Raw genomic sequence first — 24,801 nt, 5'->3', positions numbered from 1 at the left:
ATTTATTTAGGGCTGGAGAGATGGCTCAGAGGTAAAGGGCAAAAGTTGCTCTTCCAGAGGTTCCAAGTTCAATCTCCAGAAACCACATGGTGGCTCACAACCACCTATAAATGAGATTTGGTGCCCTCTTCTGGCCTGCAGGCAGAACACTGTATACATAATAAATAAAATAAATATTTTTAAAAAGATGTATTTATTATGTATACAATGTTTCTGTCTGCCAGAAGAGGGCACCAGATCTCATTATAGATGGTTTTGAGCCACCATGTGGTTGCTGGGAATTGAACTCAGGACCTCTGGAAGAGAACCCAGTGCTCTTAAGCTCTGAGCCATTGCTCCAGTCCCCGGCTTGCTTTCTTATACAGCCAGGCACATCTGTCCAAGGATGGCACTGCCCACAGTGGGCTGAGCGTCCCCCCCCCCCATTAATTAGCAATCAAGAAAATGCTTCATCTACCCACAGGCCAATATGATGGAGGCAGTTGCTCAGCTGAGGGTCTATGTTCCCAGCTATGCCTAGGTTTGAGTCAAGTTTACAAAGCCAGCCAGCACTCCTGGGCAGATGGCTCTGCAGTTAAAGGGGCTTGTCATACAAGCCTGAGGACAAAAGTTTAGGTCTCCAGAACCTATGTAAATATGGGTGAGTATGGTGGCCTGCCCAGAAATTCCAGCCTCTAAAGGAAGAGACCGGGGAACCCCAGATAAGCTGGCTGTCCAGACTAATCAAATCAGTTAGCTCTGGGTTTGACTGAGAAACCTTATCCCAGTGGGTTAGGTAGAAGAGCAATGACGGATAATCCCAAACATATACCTTTGGGACCTCCAGCCATGCATGCCCAGATACACACACACACGCGGGGCACCGGGAGAGCTGCTGTTAGCATTGAGGGTGTCCTAGACGAGCCTCCTCAGGCAAGGGGACCATAACACGTCCACACACCTCACCCGCTCGCTGCAAGGTCGGAAGCAGCCGAGCGCATGCTTCTGGAATAGGAAGGGCTGCTGGCGGGATGACTTTGGATAGATTATTTAATAATTAATTAATAGCAGTAGTCTACAGATATTAATAACTCTGCACCTGAATGTTGGTGGATTTGCAGATGTGGGGAGATAATATTAGTAAAGAATCAAGCAGAATCTAGGAAGTGGCAAGTGTAGCAAACATGTTAGCTGTTATTAGGACGGAGAGAGTGAGGTCTGGACTAGGAAAGTGTTGTTCAAAGGCTCTGCACCACGGCAAACCCCCACTGGAGCAGAGAAACCCCATGAGTGCAAGCACAGGCTGGTGTTCACAGGCTCAAACATAGCTCACCTGGAAGCCATATTCTTTGGGGAGCTCAAGAGTGCAAGCAGGAGTCTCCACCGCCAAGGTCCACTTCCAGATGCACACTTTCTGCAAGAAAGACCACAGCAAGAGACATAAGAGGCCCCTGAGGCTGCAGGAGAAGCCTATGGCTATGGAAACCCTGAGGCCTCAGGCAACTGAGCAAAGGCCTAGAGCCAAAGCATGGGACCCCAACTCTACGCTGTGATGTCCACACACACATCAGAAGGCCTGCAAGGAGTGGCTGCAAAGACATCCAGCATGCTGGCCAGCTCAAAGAGGCCTACCCAAAGGACCGTTTACCTGTATTTCAGCATCTGAGATGGTGGCCAGAAGCTTGGCATCACGGGTGATGGCTATTGACCTTATGCCATTGCCTTCTGGACAGCTGTCAAATAAGGTGTGTACGGGGATTCTGAAAAACAGGACAGAAAGGGACAGCCCTTGTGGAGGGGCGTCTGGCTTCCAAATGATGCTGAACTCAGCCAAATCTTCCAAAAGCAAAGTATGACCTGTTAATGCAAAGGGATATTTGTGTCTAATTAATATTTGTGTCCAGATAATTTAGTCTTTGTAAAATATTTATTTTAAAATTATGTATGTGTGCACAGATGCATGTATGTGAGGGGCCTGTGGAGGCCAGAAGAGGGCACTGGATCCCACAAAGCTCGAGTTACAAGCAGGTGAGCCACCAGACATGGGCACTAGGAACGGAACTAGGGAGGACTAGCAGGCCTCTTGACTCCCTGAAGCTATCTCTCCAGTTGCCAACTCCTACCTCCCTTTTTGAAGACATGGTCTTGCTACACTATAGCCCAGGCTGGCCTCAAAACTGTGATCCTCCTGAGTGCTATGAGTTACAGCTATGAGCTAGTCGTCACAGCTGAATCAATTCATTTTATTCATTAATTATACATGAGCAAACTGTCATTATTATCCATTCTTCCACGAGGAGAAGACAAGCACTGGCACATGCCACAACACAGACACACCCTGAGAACAAAACACGAAAGCTCACATGACCGAGCCCACAGACAGGAAACAAAGTAGAGACTCTGTGAGCAGAGAACGGACTGGTGACTGCCAGGGGGTAGGAAGGGAGGAGGGGGAGGGGAGCCAGCGGAAGGTGATGGCTGTGTGACTCTGTCCTAAATGCCAGCCCTCTGTATAGTTTCACATGTCCCGTCTGTCGTTATTTGAACTTTATCTCAGTAATAACAGAGGGCCTGACTCAAGCAGTAGGATAATCGTGCTGATCGCTCTCCTCACGAGCGCCGCCGTCGCTCATTCACCTTGCTCTTGGTGCTGACCTCCTGCCAGGACACTCTGCCAGACATGAAGGATGCAGCTGGGCTCCAGCCTGCAGTGTTCACAAAGGCTTGGCCACCAGCTGATCAGCTCTGGGGGAGTGACTGAATCCTGAAGGCCTTATGATTGTCGATGGTTGAAATCTCTGAATCTATTCATATAATACAATGGTGTTACTTGGTGGGGGTGCAAACTGGAACGCGGGGCTGGGGAGATGGGTCCGTGGTTGCTGCGCTTGCCATGCAAGCAGGAGGACCAGTGTCTGGAACCCAGAACACCCGTGTAAATGCTGGGCAGCTGTGGTGCCCCTCCTTGTTAATCTAGTGCTTAGAAAGCAAAGACCAGGACCCCAGATCAAGCTGGCTAGCTAGACTAGGCATATTGGCAAACTCTGGGTTCGACGGACTGACCCTGTTTCAGTGAATAAGGTAGAGAATAGTAGAAGATGGTTCCCCAAAGTCAACATTTGGCCCCTGTGACAGATGTGTGCTCGCAGAGCCCCTGTGACAGCGACTATCAACAGCCCTCTTCGTGTCACAGCAGCATCAGCTGGCTGGAACAAGCCTGCGCTCAAGTTCTCCCTGTCATTTGAGAAGCTTCGGCTAACTGAAATGCAGCCCCAAACACTCACTTGCATGGCCGCCCTCACATGGCTGGGAATGGCAGCTCCGGGTTCACAGAGGGAGATTGCATCTCGGCCCCTGAGAGGTTGCAAATTACATACACAGAAGGCAAGTCAGTCGGATCTGTGGTATTAACATATAGGTGGGACCCAAAAACACTCGTTTGTCATTTTGGGACTATAGAAAGGGTAAGAGATACCCCGAGGTATCAGGGTCTCTAGCAGATTAGCTCTAAGTTAAAATGTGCGGCTGATTTAGACTTCCAGTTCTTAATAGAAATCATTTTAGATTTATAGTGTTAGAAATCCTTAAGAGAGCTTAAGGTTTACATATTTATGGATAAATTTATTAGATTTATAGGAATTACTTAATTATTGGTGAGAAATTTGTTTCTTAATTAGACCACAAAAAATTAAACCCAAAACTGAATATATTTCATTTCTACACCCAGGTTAGTTGCATAACCATACATTAATCAAAGGCTCATCAAAGGCGACTGCAAAAATATGCGTGAAGGCGCACGCCTGTAATCCCAGCACTCAGGAGGCTGAGGCAGGCGGATCTCTGTGAGTTCGAGGCCAGCCTGGTCTACAAAGTGAATTCCAGGACGGCCAGGGTTACACAGAGAAACCCTGTCTCAAAAACCAAACAAACAAAAAGACCTGTTTGAAACAGTGGCCTCTAGTCTCGGATGACCTGGGAATTCACTGTGTAACCCCAGCTAGCCCGACACTCACAGCCCCCCTGTCTCAGCCTCCAGCTGCAGGGGTTACAATGTTTACCACCACAACCAGTTAACCTTTTGCTGTCCTTGTGGCTGCAGCGGCGGGGGCTGGGCCTGAGTCGCACACAGGCTCCGTGGGTGCTCCAGCATGGAACTACATCCCTACCCCTGAGTGAGGGGTTTTGTTTGTTTTTTGTTTCTTGTTTTAATTTGAGACAGGGTTTCTCTGTGTAGCCTTGGCTGTCCTGAACTCGCTTTGTAGACCAGGCTGGCCTGGAACTCACAGTGATCAGCCTGTCTCTGCCTCCTGTCTGAGTAAGATGTTGAAGGAAAAATGTTTTTGTTTGTTTGTTTGCCTTGTCACTAAGACTAAAACAGCCTCCAAATAATCTTTTATGGACCATAAGCTATCATAGAACTCATACCAAGCACCTGTCTGGGCTACATAGTGAGACTCTATCTCAGAAAAAAAAAAAAAAAAAAAAAAAAAAAGTTCTGACTCTATCTGGGAGTCCACGTCATCAACAAGAAAGCACTAATGGATCAGCACTGTTCATACTGGGTCTAGCCATGGAGGCGGCCGTCAACAGAGGCTTCTAAGAAGGACATAGAAGAAGATGATAGATGTTGGTAGATGTTTGTGGACATTCTCTTACACCGGTCAGTTTTCCCTCAGGGTCAAGGTGGATGTTTCGTTACTTGCAAGGGCTGAGATGGCTGGCTGAACCCCGCGCTGCCATGCCCAGCCATGCAAGTGAGTGTTTGGGGCTGCATTTTAGCTAGCCGGAGCCTCTCAAATGACAGGGGGAACCCGACTTATTCTAGCCAGCTGACGCTGCTGGCTGCGTCAGCAGAGCGCTGTTCACAGTCGCTGTCACGGGGGCTCTGCAGCAGGGGAATGCGGGGTGCCACACAGCCCACAGGGATCTCAGGCGTGAAGGTGAAGACAGTTCTCTGTAACCAGGGCTGATGGGGCAATGGTGCCCTCCACAGGAGAGCCACACGATTGGATTTATGCTTGTGAAATGAGTGTGCCAAACATGGCGCGGGAAAGCTACACACTGAACGCCCTCTGTGTTTAAATCAGCAGCACATGTTCTAGAGGGAAGCGCACTGGGCTTATTGTCACCGGGGAAAGCAATGTAACTGGAGACGGTGGCCAGTGCAGGCTTCAGTTTCCAGCTAAAGTCATTCATTTGGTTTTTCATTAAATTTGTGACAAATGTCTTCAGCGACAAGTCATGCCTCATTTCCGTTGCACTGATGGTCAGTGGAATTTGAAAGAAAGCCCAGGGCTGGCGAGATGGCTCAGCGGCTAAAAGCACTTGCTGTTCTGGAAGAGAACGTGGGTTTGGGTCCCAGCACCCCACATGACAGTTCACAGCCGTCTTAACCCCAGGGGATCTGATGCCCTCTTCTGGCTGTCTCAGGCAGTGCATGCATGTGGTGCACAGACTTACATTCAGACAAGTCACCCATACACATACTAGATAGATAGATAGATAGATTAGATAGATAGATAGATAGATAGATAGATAGATAGATAGATAGATAGATAGATAGATAGATAGATAGATAGATGAAATGTTAAAGAGAGAGAGAACCCAACATTCACGGTCACTTCCACAAAGGATTAGAAGTGCTGGGGTCTCCTGGAATGCAAAGGTGGTTCTAGCTACTTCAACACACAGAAAGCTGAATTCATACTCCAGCACAGGAAAACAAAGCATGGTAAAAAAAAAAAAAAGGGGGGGGGCTGGAGAGATGGCTCAGAGGTGAAGAGCACTGGCTGCTCTTCCAAAGGTCCTGAGTTCAATTGCCAGCAATCACATGGCGGCTCACAACCATCTGTAGTGAGATCTGCTGCCCTCTTCTGGTGTGAAGGCTCACATGCAGGCAGAATGCTGTGTACATAATAAATTAAAAAAAAAAAAAACCTTTTTTAAAAAATCATTTTAAAAAATGAGAGTGTTGAGATGAGAGAGAAAATAGCTTTATGTTGTCTTTTGTGATTCATCTGTCCTTTCACCTATACTACAGCCTTCCTTGTCCACAGATAGTATGTTCTTTTGGTCTCTTAATTTACCTACAATTTTACTGTTTACATACATACGAGAATACGTTACAAGATCTGTATATAAAAGATTGCATTGGCCATAGAAAAAGTAATTTTTCCCCAACATCTGTTTAAAATCATATCAAATCATTTGATCACAGTGTTATTTGATATGTAAACTATATGTTACTATACATAACATATAGTATGGTTTAAAATTTTAAAATATATATTAAAGTTAAAATTTACAAAGCAACAAATGAATAAATAAAGCATAGGTTTATCCATATAATGGAATACTATGCAGCCATAAAAAGGATAAGGTGGGAGCTAGAGAGATGGTTTAGCAGTTAAGAGGACCAGCTGCTCTTCTGGAGGCCCCAGGTTTGATTCCCAGCACCCACATGGTGGCTTACAATATTCTGTAACTCCACCCCCAGGAATCCAATGGCCTCTTCTCACTTCCCACACACATAAAATGAAAATGCAGTATTTAATTATTTGTGTGTTTGTGTATGAGTGTTTTGTCTGCATATATGACTACGCACTGCACGCATGCAGGGCTCCTAGAGGCCAGAAAGGGCACAGGAGTCCCTGGGATTGGAACTACAGAAGGTTGTGAGCCGCTTACTATGCGAGTGAAGAGAATCGAATCCAGGTCCTCTAGAAGAGAAGCCAGTGCTCTTAACCATTGGCCCATTGCTCAAACCTCTAAATAAATCTTTTCAAAAACAAAACAAAACAAAACAAAAAAGACTAGCTGGGTGGTGGTGGCACACACTTTTAATCCCAGCACTCCAGAGGCAGAGGCAGGTGGATCTCTGTGAGTCTGAGGCCAGCCTGGTTTATAAAGCATGTTCCAGGACAGCCAGGGCTACACAGAGAAACCCTGTCTTGAAAAAACAAAACAAAACAAAAACAACAAAACAAGAACAACAAAAACAAACCAGACTGGGCTGCTACAACAGGGGAGACCTTCAGGGGTGTTATACTCTGTGAGAGAAGCATAAAGGCCGCATGTTGCAAGACTCTGTTCCCAGTAAATGTCTGGAGTAGACACATCTGTGAAGACAGAAGGTGTGTCAGAGGAGCTGAGGAGAGAGAACGGGAGCTCCTCAGAACACAGCTGCTATCTGCAGTGATGACAATATCTGAAGCAGCTCACTGTGGTGTAACTAATGCCACTGGTTGACACAATTCAAAATGGCCGCCAGCCCTGGCGGGGGTGGCGCACGCCTGTAATCCCAGCACTTAGGAGGCAGAGGCAGGTCGATCTCTGAATTTAAGGCCAGCCTGGTCTACAAAGCAAGTCCAGGACAGCCAGGGCTACATAAAGAAACCCTGTCCTGAAAAAAAAAAAAAAAATGGCTTCTGGGTACGGTAGTGTAGACTTGTAACTCGGGAGGGTTGTGAGTTCAAGGACAGGCTGGATTTTATAGCGAACCCTGACCCCAAACAATCAAAAAATAAAATAGGGCTGGTGAGATGGCTCAGTGCAAATAGGCTCCTGCTGGCAAGCTTAGAGGCCTGAGTTTAACACCCTCAGAACTCACACAAAGGACAGAACAGACCCCCCACTAGCATCTATGAGCCCCATATATGTGCTGTGGCATGTGTGGACACACACAGATAAATAAATGTAAAAACAATAGCCAGCCAGTGGTGGCTTGATCTCAGTGCTTGGGAGGCAGAGGCATGTGGATCTCTATAAATTTGAGGCCAGAAGTGTAGAAAGAATAACTAAAATTGGTAACAAGGTGATTTTTAAGTTGTCTGTATTTTACAATAAGAAACATTAAAAGCTTGTGGGGCACCTATGTACTCTCAGCCCTTGGGAGGCAGAGGCGGGCAGATCTCTGTGAGTTCCGGTAGAGCCAGGTCTACATAGTGAGACCCTCAAAAATAAAATAAAAAAAAAAAACATTTCAAAGTCTGACTAGTCAAAGACTGACCCCGAGGAGGCACCTGGGAGCCTGTGGGGGCAGCAGAGGCCGGGGGGGGGGGATGGACACGAGAGCGAGGGCAATGCCACAGGACTTCCCGCCATTTTAGCAGCAGGTACCCGGAAACGCTGCAGCTTCCTCGCTGGGAGGACGTGTGGATAGGGTTGTGGTGGTAACGGTCCAGAGGATAAAGCAGCCTTGTGCCACCTTCCACAGTTATGGGATGCCCAGGGGGTGGGACCCTGAGAAGAGACTAGAGGGAACAACCTTGGGAGGCGCAGTGTTGAGTGTTACTAAAAGTCGGTTCAAGTGAGGATGGGGGATTAGGGAACAGGACCGTGGAGGCCAGTGCTCGGTGGATGGACGGCAGCCCTGCGTACCCCCCTCCAGGGCGTTAAACAGAAGTCCTGCCCAACAGTCTTATTCATCTTGACTCAACTGTTACTCCACCCCCAACCAGGGCCTTCGGTCTGTCAGTCTAGAGCCCCTTTCTGCGTCTAAGTTCTGAAAAATGCTCCACTGACCCTCACAGTGCTAGGTGTGTAGAATGGTTTGCATAGGGCCTTGGGGGACTCATGTTTACTCAAAACCTGAAAGGGTAATGCTTTTTAAAAACGCAGTCTTTGGATTTACAGTAACCTCCTTTCAGTCCAGTCCACTCTGGGCCATCAACCAACCAGGTTTCTTGGCAACAACATTATTTAGCCCTTTCTTGGCCACAGTGGCCCGTCTTCTACGGAAATCAGAGTGAGAAGGATCCGAGCACACAGCCTACCCTGTGAAGGAATCCCATATCATGATGAGGCAGTCTGGTCCTTTGTCTGCTGTGGCAATCCACCGCCTGTCTTCGCTGACACAGAGACAGGAGATGATGTTCGGGTGGCCCTGTGGAAATGGAGAAGACACACTTAGAAATGATGGGGAAACAGTGTGGACCTCAGGGAGGCCTGTGCCCATATAGCCCTGAGCTCCTTCCAAAGCTCGTGCGCGCTTGTGGTTTGGAGTTGGGGGTAGCTTCTCAAGACTTCCCCTCCCTCCACAAAGCCGAAGGAGCTGCATTCTCTGAAGGAGGAGGCCCTCCCTAGGGATGGAGGTTAGTACCCAGTCCAACCAGGACCTCTGAACTCCCTGCTGGCCTCACAAACACTGCTCACCATGGATTGCTGGACAGCTCTTCGGCTCACTGGTCTCTGATTCGGACCCAACACCCACACAACAGAGGAATCTTCCAGAAACATGCACAGAGCTGACAGCAGTCTTGCAGGACGTGGTCCTCATTACAATTCCCTCCCTCCTTATTCCAGTCTGCCACCTCCTCCTCGTCAGCCACACTGGCCTCTTCTCCAGCCTTCACACATAAGGCCTTAGCCCTTGAGGCAGCTTCTATCTGGAGGGTTCTGCCTCAGCCTGTCCTGTTGGCTCATTTTCTCATTCTCAGCAGAAACGGGACCTTTATGGTCCCCGCTCAGCAGTCTAGGGTCTCTCTCGTCATGACCTCATTGGCACGCCTTCCCATCCCATCCAAGCACTAGTTACTCCGTGTTTATATCTTTATGCTCCCTGATTCAGTATCTTTTGTATCACAGACTGGGAGTTCTGTGAGGATGGGGCTTCATCAGTTCTTGTCTGTGGCCACAGCTAATTAATCTGAAACTCGGCAATGGTTAGGATGCAGTTGCAGTGTGCATAAATGGTCAAAGTCAGTCCTAGTTGAGAACTGGCACGGCAAGGCTCATGTGGGTTATGCTGCACCTGTAGGAGCTGCCTGCCTGCCCACCCCGTCACTCCCCTCTGTGGCTCCTGTACTTGGTGGTGTATACCTAACCCAGCCTCGATGGGACTTGCTCACTGCTTTCATCAGGAAGGAAAACCTAAGGCTGCATCCCACTGCCACGCGGAGCACTACCGAGGTGCTTGGGAAATACTTTGTGATCCTTTTGATCTTGGTGTTGACTAAGAGTGGTTCTGTGACGTCACACAATCATGAAAAGGCAGCACAGGGCTGATAACCAAGTCAGCAGCAGACAGCGGGCACCCAGAAACAGGACATTCAGGTAGAAAATGATGACCGTGAAAGGGGCCAGACTATCAGGGGTGGAGGAGGCAAGCGGTGTGAGGAAGGCAGGCACAGAGGACGCCAGAGGAGGACAGGGGGCTGAAATAACAAGAAGCACCGTACTGTTTCTCACTATGTATCTGTAATGTTTCTTAGAATGCAGAGTGAGGGAAGGACAGGAGGACCCCTGGCCTCCTGAGGCCTTCCAAGTCCTAAGACCCAGAGTCACCGCATGGCAGTGCAGCCTGGGCTAGTCACTGGACACTCCACGCCTCAGGCTCCTCCTCCATCACCTGGGCGCACTCCACCTTCCCTCGTGAAAATAAGAACCTGACACTAAGTGGCTGTGGGTCTGAGGGTCCAGTGAGCAGCCGCCCTCCGTAACTCCTCACACTTTTGTGGGGACACAGTCTATGCTGCCACGTTAGGTTTTTGGTTTTTTGTTTGTTTTGTTTTTGTCTGTTTGTTTTTCAGAGATGTACACATCCAGATGTTTCCATTTCTCGAAATGATAAAATTACTACCAAATACTGTTTCTCAGTGGGTACTGATTGGATGCCGACAGTGGGCGACGGCTCGTGCTTCTCTTATTTTCTTTTTCTTTGTTACGTTTGTGTATGCCCACATGTATGCCTGTGTATGTGTGTGTGAGAGAGAGAGGGAGGGAGAGTGGGAGTTCGTGCTGGGGCCGGTACACCTGCCTCGGTGCACAAGATGAGGCCAGAGGACGACCCACAGGAATTGCTCCTCTCCTACCTCCTACCGTGAGGTCGGGGGGGGGGGGGCAAGCTCAGGTAGCTTATCAGGCTTGGTGCTTGCAGGCTGAGCCATCTCTCTGTTCCTAACACCTGTCTCTAACGGGAGAATCTGCTGAAGGAAGGAAATGCCAGCAAATACGGCAGCGAGGCACTGAGGCCAACCTGGGAGCCACGGCAAAGCTCTACGTGTAAGCTATGTGTCTCTTTTTCCAGCCTGGCCTGGTGGTGCACGTCTGTAATCCCAGCACTCAGGGAGGCAGAGGCAGGTGGATCTCTGTGAGTTCGAGGCCAGTCTGGTCTACAAGTCCAGCCAGGACAGCCAAGGCTACACAGAGAAGCCCTGTCTTGAAAAATCAAAATGAGATAAATAAAAACGAAAACCCACAAACAACAATGAAAAAAACAAAACCATCTTTTTGCTCACAGGGAGACACACCTCACTTACCTGAAGGTGGTACTGGCAGTTCCTGACCCAGCTGTAGATGACGGCGGTGTTACCACAAACGTAGAGAAGGACTCTCTGGTTCTCCCGGAGGTAGAAGACAGGGAGGGAATTGTTCCATCCATAGGACCAGGTCATAGACTAGGAGACAAAGACAAACGCAGGGAACCACTGGTGTGCTGTGGCTCCTGCGGGCCCTACCCATCGGCCTCTGGAGGAGAATGACTCTGATGGTCCAAGGAAAAGAAACCTTTTCATTTGTGTATAACCCGGGTGGGCTGTAAGCTCACTACAGAGCTAAAGGGTGGCCTTTTACTCCTAATCCTCCTGACTGCCCTACTTCTTCCACAAAGAATGAAAGGATGGAGGGAGGGAGAGGGCAGGGAAGGAGACAGGGTGGGAGGGTCTTTAACACCATACAAAACACTTTTCTGTTCTCCCACTCCCCAGGCTTGAAGCCCCACTCGGTGCTAATATAGAGTGAGCACTTAATGAGTGCATTACTCACTTCCTGAAAACATAGAGCAGAGAAGGTGCAATGAGCTAACTGAGCAGGTTTACGAAAAAGCAAGCACTGGACCTGAATAGCTGGGTCACCTGCTTGGTTTTGTGTTTTGGTTGCTGTTGCTGCTCTGTCTTCTCCCAGAAAAAGTTTCTCTACGTACCAGGCTGAGGTGCATCTCAGTGGTAGAGTGTACTTGCCTAGCCTGGGCAAAGCCCCAACTTCAAATACCAGCACCACACACAGACACCAAATAACTACGTCTACACTTCTGGGAGCGATGCTGCAATAAGAGTCTTCTGAAATGAGAAGCTGAGACCTTTTGGAAAGGGAAAAACTACTGTGAGGTTGTAAATGATCAGCAGCTGCCCGGCTTCTGGAGGAGGAGGGAGAGGGGACGGGAGGCATGCAGGGCAGTTCTAGACAGACCCTCTCCTAGTGAGACTGAACCAGGGGCTGTGCAGAGTTACACAGTCATCAACACCACAGGATGTACAACGCACCTCCCGATAACGTGATCTGCTAATAGTGCGTTAGCCCTGCCATATCAGTGCTGGCAAACGCGTCACACCAGTGAAAGCTGGTGATGGGCGGGGAATCTGGAGGTAGCGGCACCAAGGGATACATGGAGACTCTGTACTGTCCTCTCAAATTTTCCATGAGCCTGAAGCTGCTCTCTCTCTCACACATGAAATCCAATCAGCTTAAAGCGGTGTTGAAAGAGGTGGAGGTTGAACGACAGACTTCTGAATATAGCATCAAGCTGTCTTTCTTCTCTTGGAACAACACTTAGGAAGTTGAATGGTGATACCGTGTATTTCTTCCCAAGACAGACAGGGTAGGTAACAGGCATGTTCATTTATGCAGTGTTCATTCCCCAGCCTTCCTGCTTCCATATGCCTGCTCCCTGGAATCTGTGTTTCTCTTTAGATCTTGGATTGCGTGGGCAGGATTGGTGGGACTGTGGGATCATAACTGTCTCAAGCTCTGCCTTCTAGGAACAGAATGACTTAATATTTGGCTTGGTTCTAAAAAGCTGCTTATGCAAATGAAACTGTCCCTTTGGACACTTGTTAATCCTAATAGGATCATCATGTTCATCTTGAAATTTCATTCTGTCACTTTAAAATCAGTCATGAGGCAGGAAATACTCCTAGCTGGGTGCGCTGATGCAAGCTTGTAATCCCAGGGAGGCAGAGGCGGATGAGATGACTCTGAGTTCGAGGCCAGCCTGATCTACAAAGTAAGTCCAGGACAGCCAAGGCTACACAGAGAAACTGTCTCGGAAGAAAGAAAGAAAGAAAGAAAGAAAGAAAGAAAGAAAGAAAGAAAGAAAGAAAGAAAGAAAGAAAGAAAGAAAGAGAAGGAAAGTAGGAAGGAAGGAAGGAAAGGGAAGGAAAGAAAAGGAAAGGAAGAAAGAAAGAAAAGACAGACAGAAATAAAGAAGAAAAGGAAGAAAGAACGAAGTAGATTAGCCTTGGCAACATAGTGCATTTGAAACCTGCTTGGACTATATGAGAACCAGCTTTTTTGTTTTTGTTTTTTTTTTTAAGCAAAACAAGGGGCCACCAAGATGGCTCCCAGGGTAAAGGAGCTTGCTGTACAAGGCCAGTGACCTGAGCTTAGTGTCCAGAACTGATGTAAAAGTGGAGAGAAACAACGCTGCAGGGTTGTCTTCTGACTTCTATGCACACATACCGTGTACACATACCCAATAACATATTAACTAACAACAACAACAACAACGAAAAGAAGAAGGGCTGGCAAGATGGCTCAGCAATGAAAGTGCTTGCCACCAAGCCTGATGACATGAGTTCAATCCCCAGGATCCACAGGGTGGAAGGGACGCTTAGATGCATGCTACATGCATATGTGTGCTGTAACACACATATGTACACATACACAAACATAAGCTAAATAATTTTGTGAATGTACTGCATGCGTTCTTGGCGCCTGCAGAGGCCAGAGCATTAGATCCCTAGAGCCAGAGTTACAGATGGTTGTGAGCTGCCGTGTGCTGAGAATTGGACCTGGCTTCTCTGCAAGTGCTCTAAATCGCTCAGCCTTCTCTCCAGCCCCTAGATAATGTTTGTTTTTGAAGGAAAGAAGTGTCATGTTCTTCCAAGATTAAAACTGGGCTGCCTGCTGGGTGTGGTGGCACACACCTGTAATCCCAGCAGAGGCAGGCGGATCTCTGTGAGTTTGAGGCCAACCTGGCTATACAGAAAAATTGTGTCTCTGAAAAACAAACAAACAAACAAACAAGCAAGCAAACTGGGCTGCCTTCATATGCTGGAGTCACTCTAGAACCACATTCAGAGTTACTGACAACAGAGGATTAATCATATCTCTTACCTCATATCCTTCCTAACATTCCAATGAACACATGGGGTATAAACCACCTTGGACAATTACATTTTTCTAAAGCACTGGGACATGAAAATGACAGCTGCGTCACAGGGACTGGGTTTTCCTGCAGTTGGCGACCCTGACTCTGCTTACAAGCTCTTACTCCCTCTCTTTCTGACAAGAACGGGACCCATGGTGAAGCCTGGCCACCAGTGGTCCTATGGTTTCCCTAAGGCAGCTGGACAAAGACGATGGACCCAGAGGAAAAGACAAGTGGAAGGGCGGGGAGGGGAGGGGAGGGGAGAAAAGAAGGCTAGGCAGGCATGGTAGCCTTGTTTGTAACACTAATGCGATGGTTTGAGAAAGAAGGGCTCCTGTAAGTTCATACATTTTCTTGCTTAGCTTTGAGGTTCCAAAAACTCAGTGCAGGTCCAGCCCCCCACTCCTCTCTGCCTGCTACCTGCAAATGGATCTGGGGTGTGGGCTCTGGGCTCCAGCACTGTGCCTGCCACACTGCCTGCCGTGATGATCACTGGGTAACCCTCTGAAACTGCAAGCAGGACCCCAAAAACGCTTTATTTTTGCAAGCCTTGCCTTGGTCATGGTGCCTCTTCACATCAATAGAACGCTGACTAGGACGCCTCAACAAAGGGGCGTAGAGAACAAGTAATGAGCGTCCAGCTATGTGAGAGACATTATCTCAAAAAATAAAGAGGGACGTGGCAAGATGGCCCAGTGAGTAAACGTGCTTGCTGCCAACAGACGCCTGAGGACATCTGTTCAGGCCCTAGGCCCACATGCCAGGGAGGGGAAACTGATTTCTGAAAGGTGTTTTCTGACTGACTTTCACATGAGCACTGGGCCACGTGCATGACTCTCACAAATAAAGGCACCATCCTTTTTTTTTTTTTTTTTTTCTTTTTTCAATAAAAATAAATAAGGTGGAGAGTAATGGAGATCACTGATTGTTGGCAAAGTTGTACAGGGCTATAATCCTAGTACTCAGGAGGCTGATAGAAGAGAGTTGTAACTTCCAGGCCCGCCTGGGCTACATAGTAAAAACCTCGTCTCAAAACAAAACAGAGAAACCAAAATCTGATGTGAGCTGTGTTCAAAGGCTCACTCTGTGTTAGGACCAAGCTCTTTAAATAGAATCAATCTTTCAAGGGCATGAATCAATAGGAAAAGAAATGGGGGGGGGGGGGAAAAAAGCAAAAAAGATCCCACCAAACAATTTCCAGAAAGCAGCAGATGGGGAAGAGCTGGGGGAGGGGCTTCTTCTCCCTTAGCTGGGTAAATGACAATATTTTTGCACCTCACAGATGGTGCCTCCCTGGGAGACCTGTCAGCAGCCACAAGGGCAGATTCCTAGCAAAAGGCCAGAGCTTTGTCACTTTCTGACTGGGGTCTGGGGAGCTCTCAAAGCAGAAAAGGCGAGGTGGGAGGAGGAGTAAAAATGATGGAGAAACGTTAGCAGTGTCTAAGATGGTGAGAAGAGGAAGGAAGAAGAGGAACAGGCTGGGAAAGAGGACCAGGAGTCTCCCTTGTGAAATAATCCCAACACAGCAGTAAAGCTATGCTGGGAATTTCCGGCCTGCTGAGCAGTGTTATTGAACCCAGATGTTACCATCAAGTTCCAGGTCTAAAACATGGGTGCCCCTCCCAACCCAGCTCTTGACAGAACTTTAAAAGACATAGTTTGTCTGAAAAATATTAGGTTAAAAAGTATTTTTCTTTTCAGGTTGGAGAGATGCCATTGAGAGGACTGAGTTTGATCCTCAGAGCCCCTGTTTAAAAAACGAAAGTGGCTAGGCGTGACAGAAATGGTTGTTGGCAATCCCAATGCTGGGGAGGCAGAGGCAGTCAGATCTCTTGAGTTCAAGGCCAGTCTGGTCTACAGAGTGAGTTTCAAGACAGGGCTACAGAGAGAAACCCTGTCTCAAAAAAACCAAAACAAAACAACAGCAATAATAATAAAGGAATAAGAAGAAGAAGAATGGTGACAAAGTTTGAAGAAAGACGCCCAAGGTTATCCCCTGGCCTTCACGTGCATGTGGGTGCACAGACATGCACACACACGCACACATACACTCATGCACATATACACTGGGACTTCCCAGACACTCACAGATGCCCTTTCTCACAGTACTGTCCAGACCTAGGGTGACACTGTGACACTTACCAAAGGGTACACCTTGCTCCCCTCTTCCTTCTGGAACAAGGCGTCCTCTGTGGAGATGGACACCAGTGACTCCTCAGAGCTCTCTGATTCCAAGGGAGATTTTCTTCTTGCTTCCTCTGCCAGAAGGATGGAAGGTCGCCCAAATTTTGCCATTTTGAAAACATCTTCCTGTTTTGGTTCTGTGTCCCTCTGTTCTTGGGCTGAAATGTCTTCTGGCTTTTGGTCAGCGTCCTCAGATTTCCCCAGTGACCTCCTCTGTGACTCCTCAGACTTTCTCTTAACTCTACCATCTCTGAAAAGCTCACTCACTTGAGGACTTTCGGAGTGGGGGGATGACTTGTTACTGTCTGAGAGTTCACGCTTTAAAAAGAGACAAAAGATTCCACTCACATGTGATACCCAAGGCTACCTTCTCCCATTCACTGTTTGTTTTTTCCATTCCCAGTCAGCCACGACTCAGACTATCAGGTGGTTCAAAAGGGAGCCTAGGGCATTTCGTACTAAAAAAATGAATCATGGCTGTGTTCAGGTTAACTCTTGACCTTCCAACAGTAAGGCCACACAGTAGGCCCTTGTAAGTACCTCTGGGAGTCTTGTCTTTGGACCAGGGCTGAGTTCTTTCTTGGGATTCGGCTGTGGGAAATCCACACCGCTATTATTACCACAGGAACTCTGTCCCAAGATGAGTATGTCTCACCTTCAGCTCACCCACTGGCCCTTTTCAAGCCAGGCACACACTTCACGGAAGGTTGCATTGACCATCCTCCAAACTGGATTAAACCACCCTCCTGGGCCTCTCACAATCACTGCCTTTAGCATGTGGTTTCCTTTTCTTTTTAGCGTGTGTGTGTGTGTGTGTGTGTGTGTGTGTGTGTGTGTGTGTGTGAGCGCGCTCACGCTATGTGGGCACTCAAGGAGTGCTGAAGAGGGAATCAGATTCCCTGGACCTGGAGTTATAGGACAATTCATCATAGATGCTGGGAACCCAACTCAAACCCTCAGTAAGAACAACAAGGGCTCTAAACGCCAAGCCGTCTCTCCAGCCTTGGGACTGTGTCTTACTTGGTTTAGTACCCCTGTCGCCTGATACACACTAAGCATGCAACTATGATTCTGAATGAAGGGGTGGAGAAGTTACAGCAGGACTCACCGATGAAAATCCTGATGGGGATGACTCAGAGCTCATGATATCCTCCACCCCAAATGGTTTTTCATGCCTCTTTGACATTTCCTCCTGGAGTTTTCCAAGTTCTTCCTCAATTTCTTTTATGTCAATAACTTCCTCCTCCACCTCCTCCTCCTTCTCCTCTTCCTCCTGCTCTCCACTTTGCTCTTTCTGCTCTTTTTTTTCCTGTCTTTCCCCCTTCTCCTCTTCCTCTTCCCCAACTCCTTCTTCCTTACTTCCCTTTTTCTCAACTCCCTTTTCCTCACCTTTTTCCTCTTCACGTCTCTCTTCTTCCTCCCAGCTCTCTTCCTCACCTCTCACCCCCGATTCCTCACCTCCTGTCTCTTCTGTCATTTCTTCCTCACCTCCCATCTCTTCTTCTGTCATTTCTTCCTCACCTCCCATCTCTTCTCCTATTTCTTCCTCACTTCTCATCTCTTCTTCTCCCCCCATTTCTTTCTCTTCTTCCCCTTTCTCTTGATCTTCTCTTTCTTCCTCTCCTCCCTCTATCTGTTCCTCCTCCTCTATCCATCTCCTTTCCAGTCCCTCTTCCTCCACCTGAAACCCCTCCCATGACAGATTGTCCGCCAGCTCCTGTTGCACATCTTCCTCTTTATAACTTGGATTATATTTCTCCTCTTCTTTTTCTGAATCTGACATTCTTCTGTAGTTTCCACTGGAGAAACTCTGAGGTAGCTTTAGCAGGCCCCTCTGCTTCCCACTTGAGCTTCCTCATATACTAACATACTGAAATACACGGAAGCAGCCGCTCAGGGTCCTTCCTGTGAGGGTAAAAAGAATGCCATCTTCTTGGGAAAGCCAAGCTCAAATCTTAAAAATCTCTAAAATATTGATTCCCAGGGACCCCCATCTATCTAGGACTGATCTTAGAGTCTTCTAACTCACTTTAAATAATTCATGTTTCCACAAGCAGCAAAATATCTAAGTCAGGCATTAGCCGATAGGAATAAGATGACAGGGTACTCTGGTAACAAGTGTGAGCGTTGTGCTTAAAGGCTTCCCCATTTCACTACCCTCTTTTGGTGACTGGAGGCAAGTCACTCTACCCTTCCTTGGTCACATGTGCTTACAGGCAAAAATAAAGATGATAATCCTAAATTCTAGCATGATTTAAAGACTTGGGGCAACACATGAATATTGCTCAACACAGACTCAGCCCACAGAGCTTGCAAAAACATAAAGTCAGATATTATGGAGATAAAAGCAACTTTGTTGTTGCAAAGAACTTGACAGTTTAAAGGTCCTCTGGGGTGAAACCCCCAAGTCTGTGTACCTAAGGTAGACCCCCAGGACTCACATGGTGAAAGGAGAAAACCAACTCCCAAAGGTTTTCATGTGCCCCAGTAAACAAACAAACAAATACAATTAAATTTTCATTCTGGGCTGCAGAGGTGGCTCAGTGGTTAAGAGCACTCCGACTGCTCTTCCAGAGGACCCAGGTTTGATTCCCAGCTCTGACACGGTGGTTCACAGCCATCTGGAGCCCCAGTTTCGGGGTGTCTGACACCCTCTCTTGGATTCTGCAGGCATTTCACACGCGGTACACAGACATACATCTAGACAAAACATCCTCGCATATAAAATTATTTTTAAAAAGTTTTAATTACTCTGATACATTCTCTCATTTTGCATCTACAACAAACAAAGAGTTTGGGAGCAGGACGGCTGGACCCATGTCTGTAATCCCAGGATTTAGGAGGTAGAGGCAGGCGGATCTCTGAGGTTTCTAGACCAGCCCAATCTTTCTTTAAAACAAAAGAAAAAAAAAAAAACAAACAAAAAAAAAAAAAACAAAAAGACAAGTCTGCGGCTCCGGGAGGCGTGACTTAGCACGGCAGAGCTATAATTTAGTTCTTCTGTTTGGGGGGGAAAAAGCCACTCTGATTTCCAATGTTAACTTTGCCAGCGAACTAGCTTGGATGACTTCCCAGGCGGGGCAGGGCAGGGGCAGTGACTGGCGCCCAGGCCTATCCTAGCACTAGGTCCAAGCGCCTTCGCCACTTCCTCTTCCTGGGATATCTCAGATCCCACATCCCTGCCTCGCCAGGACGGACCCCTACCTGAGCTGTGATCTCCACTTCGTACTTACAGGGACGTTTCCCCACTTTGTTCGCCAAAAGCCCGGGGTCGTCCTGCCTCTGGGAATCCTAAGCGGCTGCCAGCGTCTCTTGTCCTCGCTCCCTAGTGACGGTTGCCAACCAAGCTCCGTCTCTATGACAACAGCTACTCGAGCCAGGTCTAAGAGGAAGAGCGAGCGCGGGAGAAAGAGAAACAGGGGAGAGAGAGGAGAGTCCGGCTGGTAGGCTAGCGACTCACCCTCTAGCTTTCTCCTTAGCAAGAGCTGTCCCCAACACTGGCAATTCTGACTTTCCTAAAGTTGGACAAGATGAAACAAAGTAGGGTTTGCAGTTACTTTCCCCAGGTTGGGGCACCAGGCTGGTAGAAAGGGGGGCATGCTCATTAAACTCAAGGGGGAAAAGCGACCCTGCAGCGTCAGGAAGCCATTCCTGAGCTCATAAAAGCAGTGTAATTAATCAAAAAGCTAGAGGATGGGCCAGGTGTGAAGTCACACACCTGCGAACCCAGAACCAGGGAGAGGAAGACCAAAGGGTTCAAAATAAGCCTGGGCTACCTAAGACTTTAGGGGGGGGGGGGGGGGGGGGGGAGGGGGGCCGGGAGATACGGGACTTTTCAGTGGAGGTGCCTGCAAGCTGCAGTGCGTCTTTCACTGACGTCGCCGGAGACTCCTTTAAGTAACCCCAGAAGGCTCACTGCTCACCAGGCTGATTTGGGTGGATTGTTCCTTTGCTGTCTGGAAGCTGAACAGATGTTTCATGCCTCTCCAGGAATGCACACAAGAATCGGTATGAAGCACTGAATAAAACTCTCTGAGCACCACATCCAATTCCCTGGCCTCACAGATGTTACACACAACTGCCCACTTCTCACCAGGGCGGTGTGCAGAGTCTGGCTCCCTGGGATTGAAGTTCTGTGACGTGCATGATCCTGCTGTCATCAGGAAGTGTTTCTACAAACCCAGCTTGGTTAAATCCATTAGGGTCACTCTGGCCGAGGCCATTCACGCAAGAGCCCAGAGGTGGCTGTCCTGTGCTATCCAAGGAGAGGCCTGCAGGGAACTGGCCAAAGGGCCTGATTCCAGACTCTGCTGCCACACTGGGAGACTATGAAATACCAACAACGACTCTCCCGACCAGTACACCACCATGCCCCAGTGCTGGTGATCAGATGTGTATTTCAAAACAGATGAACTGAATGGTGCAAGCTGTGTTCATTATAGTGCGGGACTTAAAATGAGGCCGGGGAATATCTGGAATTATAACCTACAATTTCAGCAGCAAACACAGATAAACACAGCGAGTCTGGTTACACGGGAAGAGTACATGAGGCTGTCTGTCTGAAGCAGTTTGGGGAGGCCTTCAAGTTGAGTGTGAGAACTCAAGGCAGGGAGCACAGGACAGTAATGACTGCCATCAGAGAAGGCTGGTATCTGCCTCTAGACCCAGTAAATCCACTCCAAGGACAAAAGCTTCCCCGCAGAAAGGGCCAGACTTTCATTAACAAAAACTGGTGGCAACTGGGGAAATAACCAGCGCACATGGAGAAAGGAGGAAAGAGAGCCAGCAGGAATCACCCATACCAATTTTACAATCTCAAAAGACAGAAAACAAAAGGAAGCAGCATTCACAAATGTGTTTCCATCAGCAACCTCAAGCCGCTGACCCCAGGGCATGGTCAGAAGGCTCAACTACAGAAGCCGAATCAGGCACCATCTGCAGGGTCTTTTTATTACAGAAGGGAAGCTTGCTGCTTTCCAGTATTGAAGAGGAAACTGACATCACACTGGGTAATCTGTGAGGCCTCCTGACCATCGCTAATCCTTTGTTCTCAGGCAGGGTTTCTCTGTGTAGCTCTGGCTGTCCTGAAACTAGCTCTGTAGACCAGGCTGGCCCCAAACTCACAGAGATCCGCCTGCCTCTGCCTGCCAAGTGCTGGGATTAAAGGTTTGTGCCACCACACAGTCTTTGCTGATGTCATATCGAAGCTATGGTGGGTACACAGACCCAGCTTCGGAGGATGCGTCAAACTGTAGCATCTTCTATACCCACAGATTTTTGGCTTCAAAGCAGAGAGGTACCATCAGCTGCCGACTTCAGAGGCTGGAGGGTAAGCAGGCCCACAGTGGAATGCTTGCCTAGAGTATGAAGTCCAAGTTTTCAGTTGCCAGCACAAGAGTCAACTTGACGTCAGCCGGAAACTAGTGTGCTTTGCCCAACTTTCTTTCCAGTGCCTGAGCTGGGTTGGAGGCTCGTAAGGAATCCAGGTGGTGGGATGGTACAAGGGCCACAACTACCACTACAAAACTGGGTTTATTTGAAAAGAGGAAATGTATACAAGGAGCCAAGTTTGGTGACATGCACTGTAAGCCCAGGACGATCCCAAGTTTAAGGCCAGGATGGAATACACTGAGCTCCAAGCCAGTCTGACCTCATGAGACCCTGTCTCTAAGCCCCAACCCACCAAAAGAGAAAAGGCCTGGGCAGAGGGTGATGTCGCACTTGGAAACTGGAGAGAAAGGACCCGAAGTTCAAGATCATCCTCAACTATACAGCAAATCTGAGACTGACTGGGCTTTAAAAAAAAGGGAAGCACCCAAGTCCCTGTGACTGTTAGAGATGTGGTCTCTGAAAGGTTGACCAAGCTCCTCCAGTGAAAACCCCAGTCATGAGGAGAGGGCAGCAGGAATTGCACTCAACAGGTTATTTATTTAGAAGGGGGGGATCCACGAAGCTGGGAAGATCTGGGAGGAGCTGGAGGGGGGAGCAAATATGATAGAAATATACTATAGACATGTTTGAAATTCTCAAAAATAAGTATATATAAAGTATATATATGTATGATACATACTCCTCAAAGGCTACCTAGCATGGCAGTGAATGCCCCCAATCTCATCACTCATGAGGAAGAGGCAGGAGGATCTCTGTCAGCTCAAGGCCAGACTCGTCTACACAGTGAGTTCCAGGATAGCTTAGTTACTCAGAGACCCTGTCTCAAAAAAAGAAATGAGGCCATCAGATCATTATCTGCCAGTCATTCCCATTCACTGGCTCATAATCTAGAGAATTCCCAGAAAGGGCTATGGCCTAATTTGCTCAAGACGTGGCTAGGTAGAAATCATATTTTTAATAATCCCTCAATGCAAAGAAAGAGATTACACCAGGCAGCTGAAGCATCTCTTCCACCTTGATGACCATGCTTCACCCACTCTCTTCCAGGTCCTTACACTTCAGGGAACGAAGAGAATGAGGAAAGCCTCCCAGGCCCAGGAGCAGGACCCAACTGAAGAAGCTTTCCTGCAGGGCCCTGGGGACAGTCATCTCTGGAGAGGAATAATGTTGCAGCTGGAAGAGAAAACAGGAACACAATTCAAGCTTGATGGCTCCATCCTGGAAGACTGGCAGAGGGAGCACACCCTTGTGGGCTTTTCCTTAACACTCTTCTCTTTTTAAAAAGTTGTGTTATTTTTAACTTACTCATTATGTATATGAAAGAGTCTGAGTGTATGGCAGAACTTGCAGGAGTCAGCTCTCTCCTCTTACCTGGGGATACTAGGATCAAACTCAGGTCACAGGGTTTGACAGAACCTTTACCTGCTGAGCCATCTCACTGGCCACTTTTCTTTCTCTTAAAGACAATACCCAGGAAACGAGAGAACCAGAGACTCTTAGGTGACCCGAGGACTCACTGCCTCTTGCCTGCAGTGAAAGTATTTGTAAAAGTATTTACCCCCAGTTTCCACACTCAGTGGCCCTGTCAGCGCTCCCCCACCTTCTATCTGAGACCACTTCATCAGTACCACGGTGTGGAATGCAGGAAGTAGGCGCCTTACCCCAGCAGTCCTTTTCCTGCCCAGCGTGTTGGAATGAGTCTGAGCTGGTGTTTTTCCCCTCTTCGGATCACTGTCACATTCAGGGGTTTCTGAAAGGCAAATAAGGTCATTTCAGCCCCAATGTTTTTAGCACTCAAAACAGACTCAAGTAAAATGCCGAGATTCCACTTTCTGCTGACTATGAAATTGACAGAGCTTTGGGCCCTGAGCTGGACGGGTTCCTGACGCTGGCATTAAGGGCATGAAGAACTTCAAAATGGTGGAAGGCAAAAAGAGTAGGAAGCATTGTGACTTGAATGAGAACCGTGCCCCATAGGTGCAGGTATCTGAGCATTTGGTTCCTATTTTGGACCCTATTAGGACACAGCCCCAGATGCTGGCAGCTGACCCCAAACCTTTTCTCTCCAGCACCAGTGAAATCTCTAAGACAAACTCTGCCCATCTTGGAAAGGTACAGCAGCCCCCTAAGGCTACAGGAAAAGAAGGTAATTTTTGTGAAGGACTCCAACAGAGGCCTTGAGTGGCCTGGCACCAGGTCACCTCCCAGCCCACCTCCTCCCCTTCTCTGCATTCTCCTGGCTCTGAGCAACTACCAGCATCCTTTGGCTGCTTTGCTCCTCCTGCCTCCAAGGCCTGCGATCCAGCCAAAGGCTCTCCTCTCGCTGCCACTCCACCTGTTCAGTTTCTATACACACCAAGGGTAAGTCCTTGGGAACACTCACTTTCAACCCCAAACTAAATCAGGAAGCCACTGTTTTCCTCCAACCCTCCAGAGCTCCCTTCATAACACTTGTCAGGCATGAAACTATATGCCCCGAACTACTGACATATGTCTGCACCCTACAATAAGCTCTCAAAGCAAGGAGCCCCTTTGTTTTGTTCCCTGCTGGACCCCAGCCCCCTGGCCAAAAGTACCACACATGGGAGGTACTTAGGGAGGGAGAGACACAGGGCTGTAATTTTTACCTTAAATGTTTTTGCACTGTGGTTCTATGCATAAGATAAATGTGCATTATATTTATTACTGAGACATAATTTGCATATAAAAAAGAACATGGCTCAGTTGGTTTCCTGTACTCAGAGCCATCACCACTAACTGCAGAATGTTTGCATCATCCAAAAGACCATCAGCACCCAGTCTCCAGACTCATCCCTCCAGACCCAGCAACCACCAAGCAATTTCCTTTCTATCTTTCTGGATCTGCTTTTTAGATAATTTTATTAAAGGCATGTGCCACTGTGCCTGGCTATATTATGTTTTCAATATCCATATTGCAATGGAGAATTTACTGCATTCCTATGAAATAAATATGCATTGTTTTATAATAAAAGCTATGTGCATATATATGTATATTTAAATATATATATGAATATATATAATATATACAAGCATAGAAAGAAAGAAAGAAAGAAAGAAAGAAAGAAAGAAAGAAAGAAAGA

At 47.8% G+C, this 24,801-nt stretch overlaps 2 protein-coding genes across 5 annotated transcripts in view; both read right to left on the bottom strand.

Annotated features, from left to right (window-relative positions):
- Cfap251 (cilia and flagella associated protein 251) overlaps positions 1-20,084 on the bottom strand; it is a 70,736-nt gene extending 50,652 nt beyond the window's left edge. For 2 of the 4 annotated variants that reach the window (XM_055605804.1, XM_055605807.1), the window contains exons 1-7: positions 19,514-20,084; positions 17,418-18,214; positions 16,268-16,627; positions 11,238-11,375; positions 8,754-8,863; positions 1,628-1,739; positions 1,313-1,393 (exon numbers count right to left, since the gene is read on the bottom strand). In XM_055605804.1, coding sequence (XP_055461779.1) covers positions 1,313-1,393; positions 1,628-1,739; positions 8,754-8,863; positions 11,238-11,375; positions 16,268-16,627; positions 17,418-18,092 — 1,476 coding nt within the window. In that variant the 5' untranslated portion in view covers positions 18,093-18,214; positions 19,514-20,084. The remainder of the gene's footprint in view (positions 1-1,312; positions 1,394-1,627; positions 1,740-8,753; positions 8,864-11,237; positions 11,376-16,267; positions 16,628-17,417; positions 18,215-19,513) is intronic. The other 2 variants (XM_055605806.1, XM_055605805.1) reach the window with 2 other exon arrangements.
- A 2,552-nt stretch (positions 20,085-22,636) lies between these two features.
- Psmd9 (proteasome 26S subunit, non-ATPase 9) overlaps positions 22,637-24,801 on the bottom strand; it is a 21,050-nt gene continuing 18,885 nt past the window's right edge. Inside the window, exons 5-6 of the mRNA XM_055605803.1 lie at positions 23,362-23,450; positions 22,637-22,873 (exon numbers count right to left, since the gene is read on the bottom strand). Coding sequence (XP_055461778.1) covers positions 22,846-22,873; positions 23,362-23,450 — 117 coding nt within the window. The 3' untranslated portion in view covers positions 22,637-22,845. The remainder of the gene's footprint in view (positions 22,874-23,361; positions 23,451-24,801) is intronic.

This window comes from Psammomys obesus, unplaced genomic scaffold (assembly GCF_907164565.1).
Source record: "Psammomys obesus unplaced genomic scaffold, mPsaObe1.curated_primary_1811, whole genome shotgun sequence".
NCBI lineage: Eukaryota > Metazoa > Chordata > Mammalia > Rodentia > Muridae > Psammomys > Psammomys obesus.
This window is presented reverse-complemented; position numbering and strand designations above follow the sequence as displayed.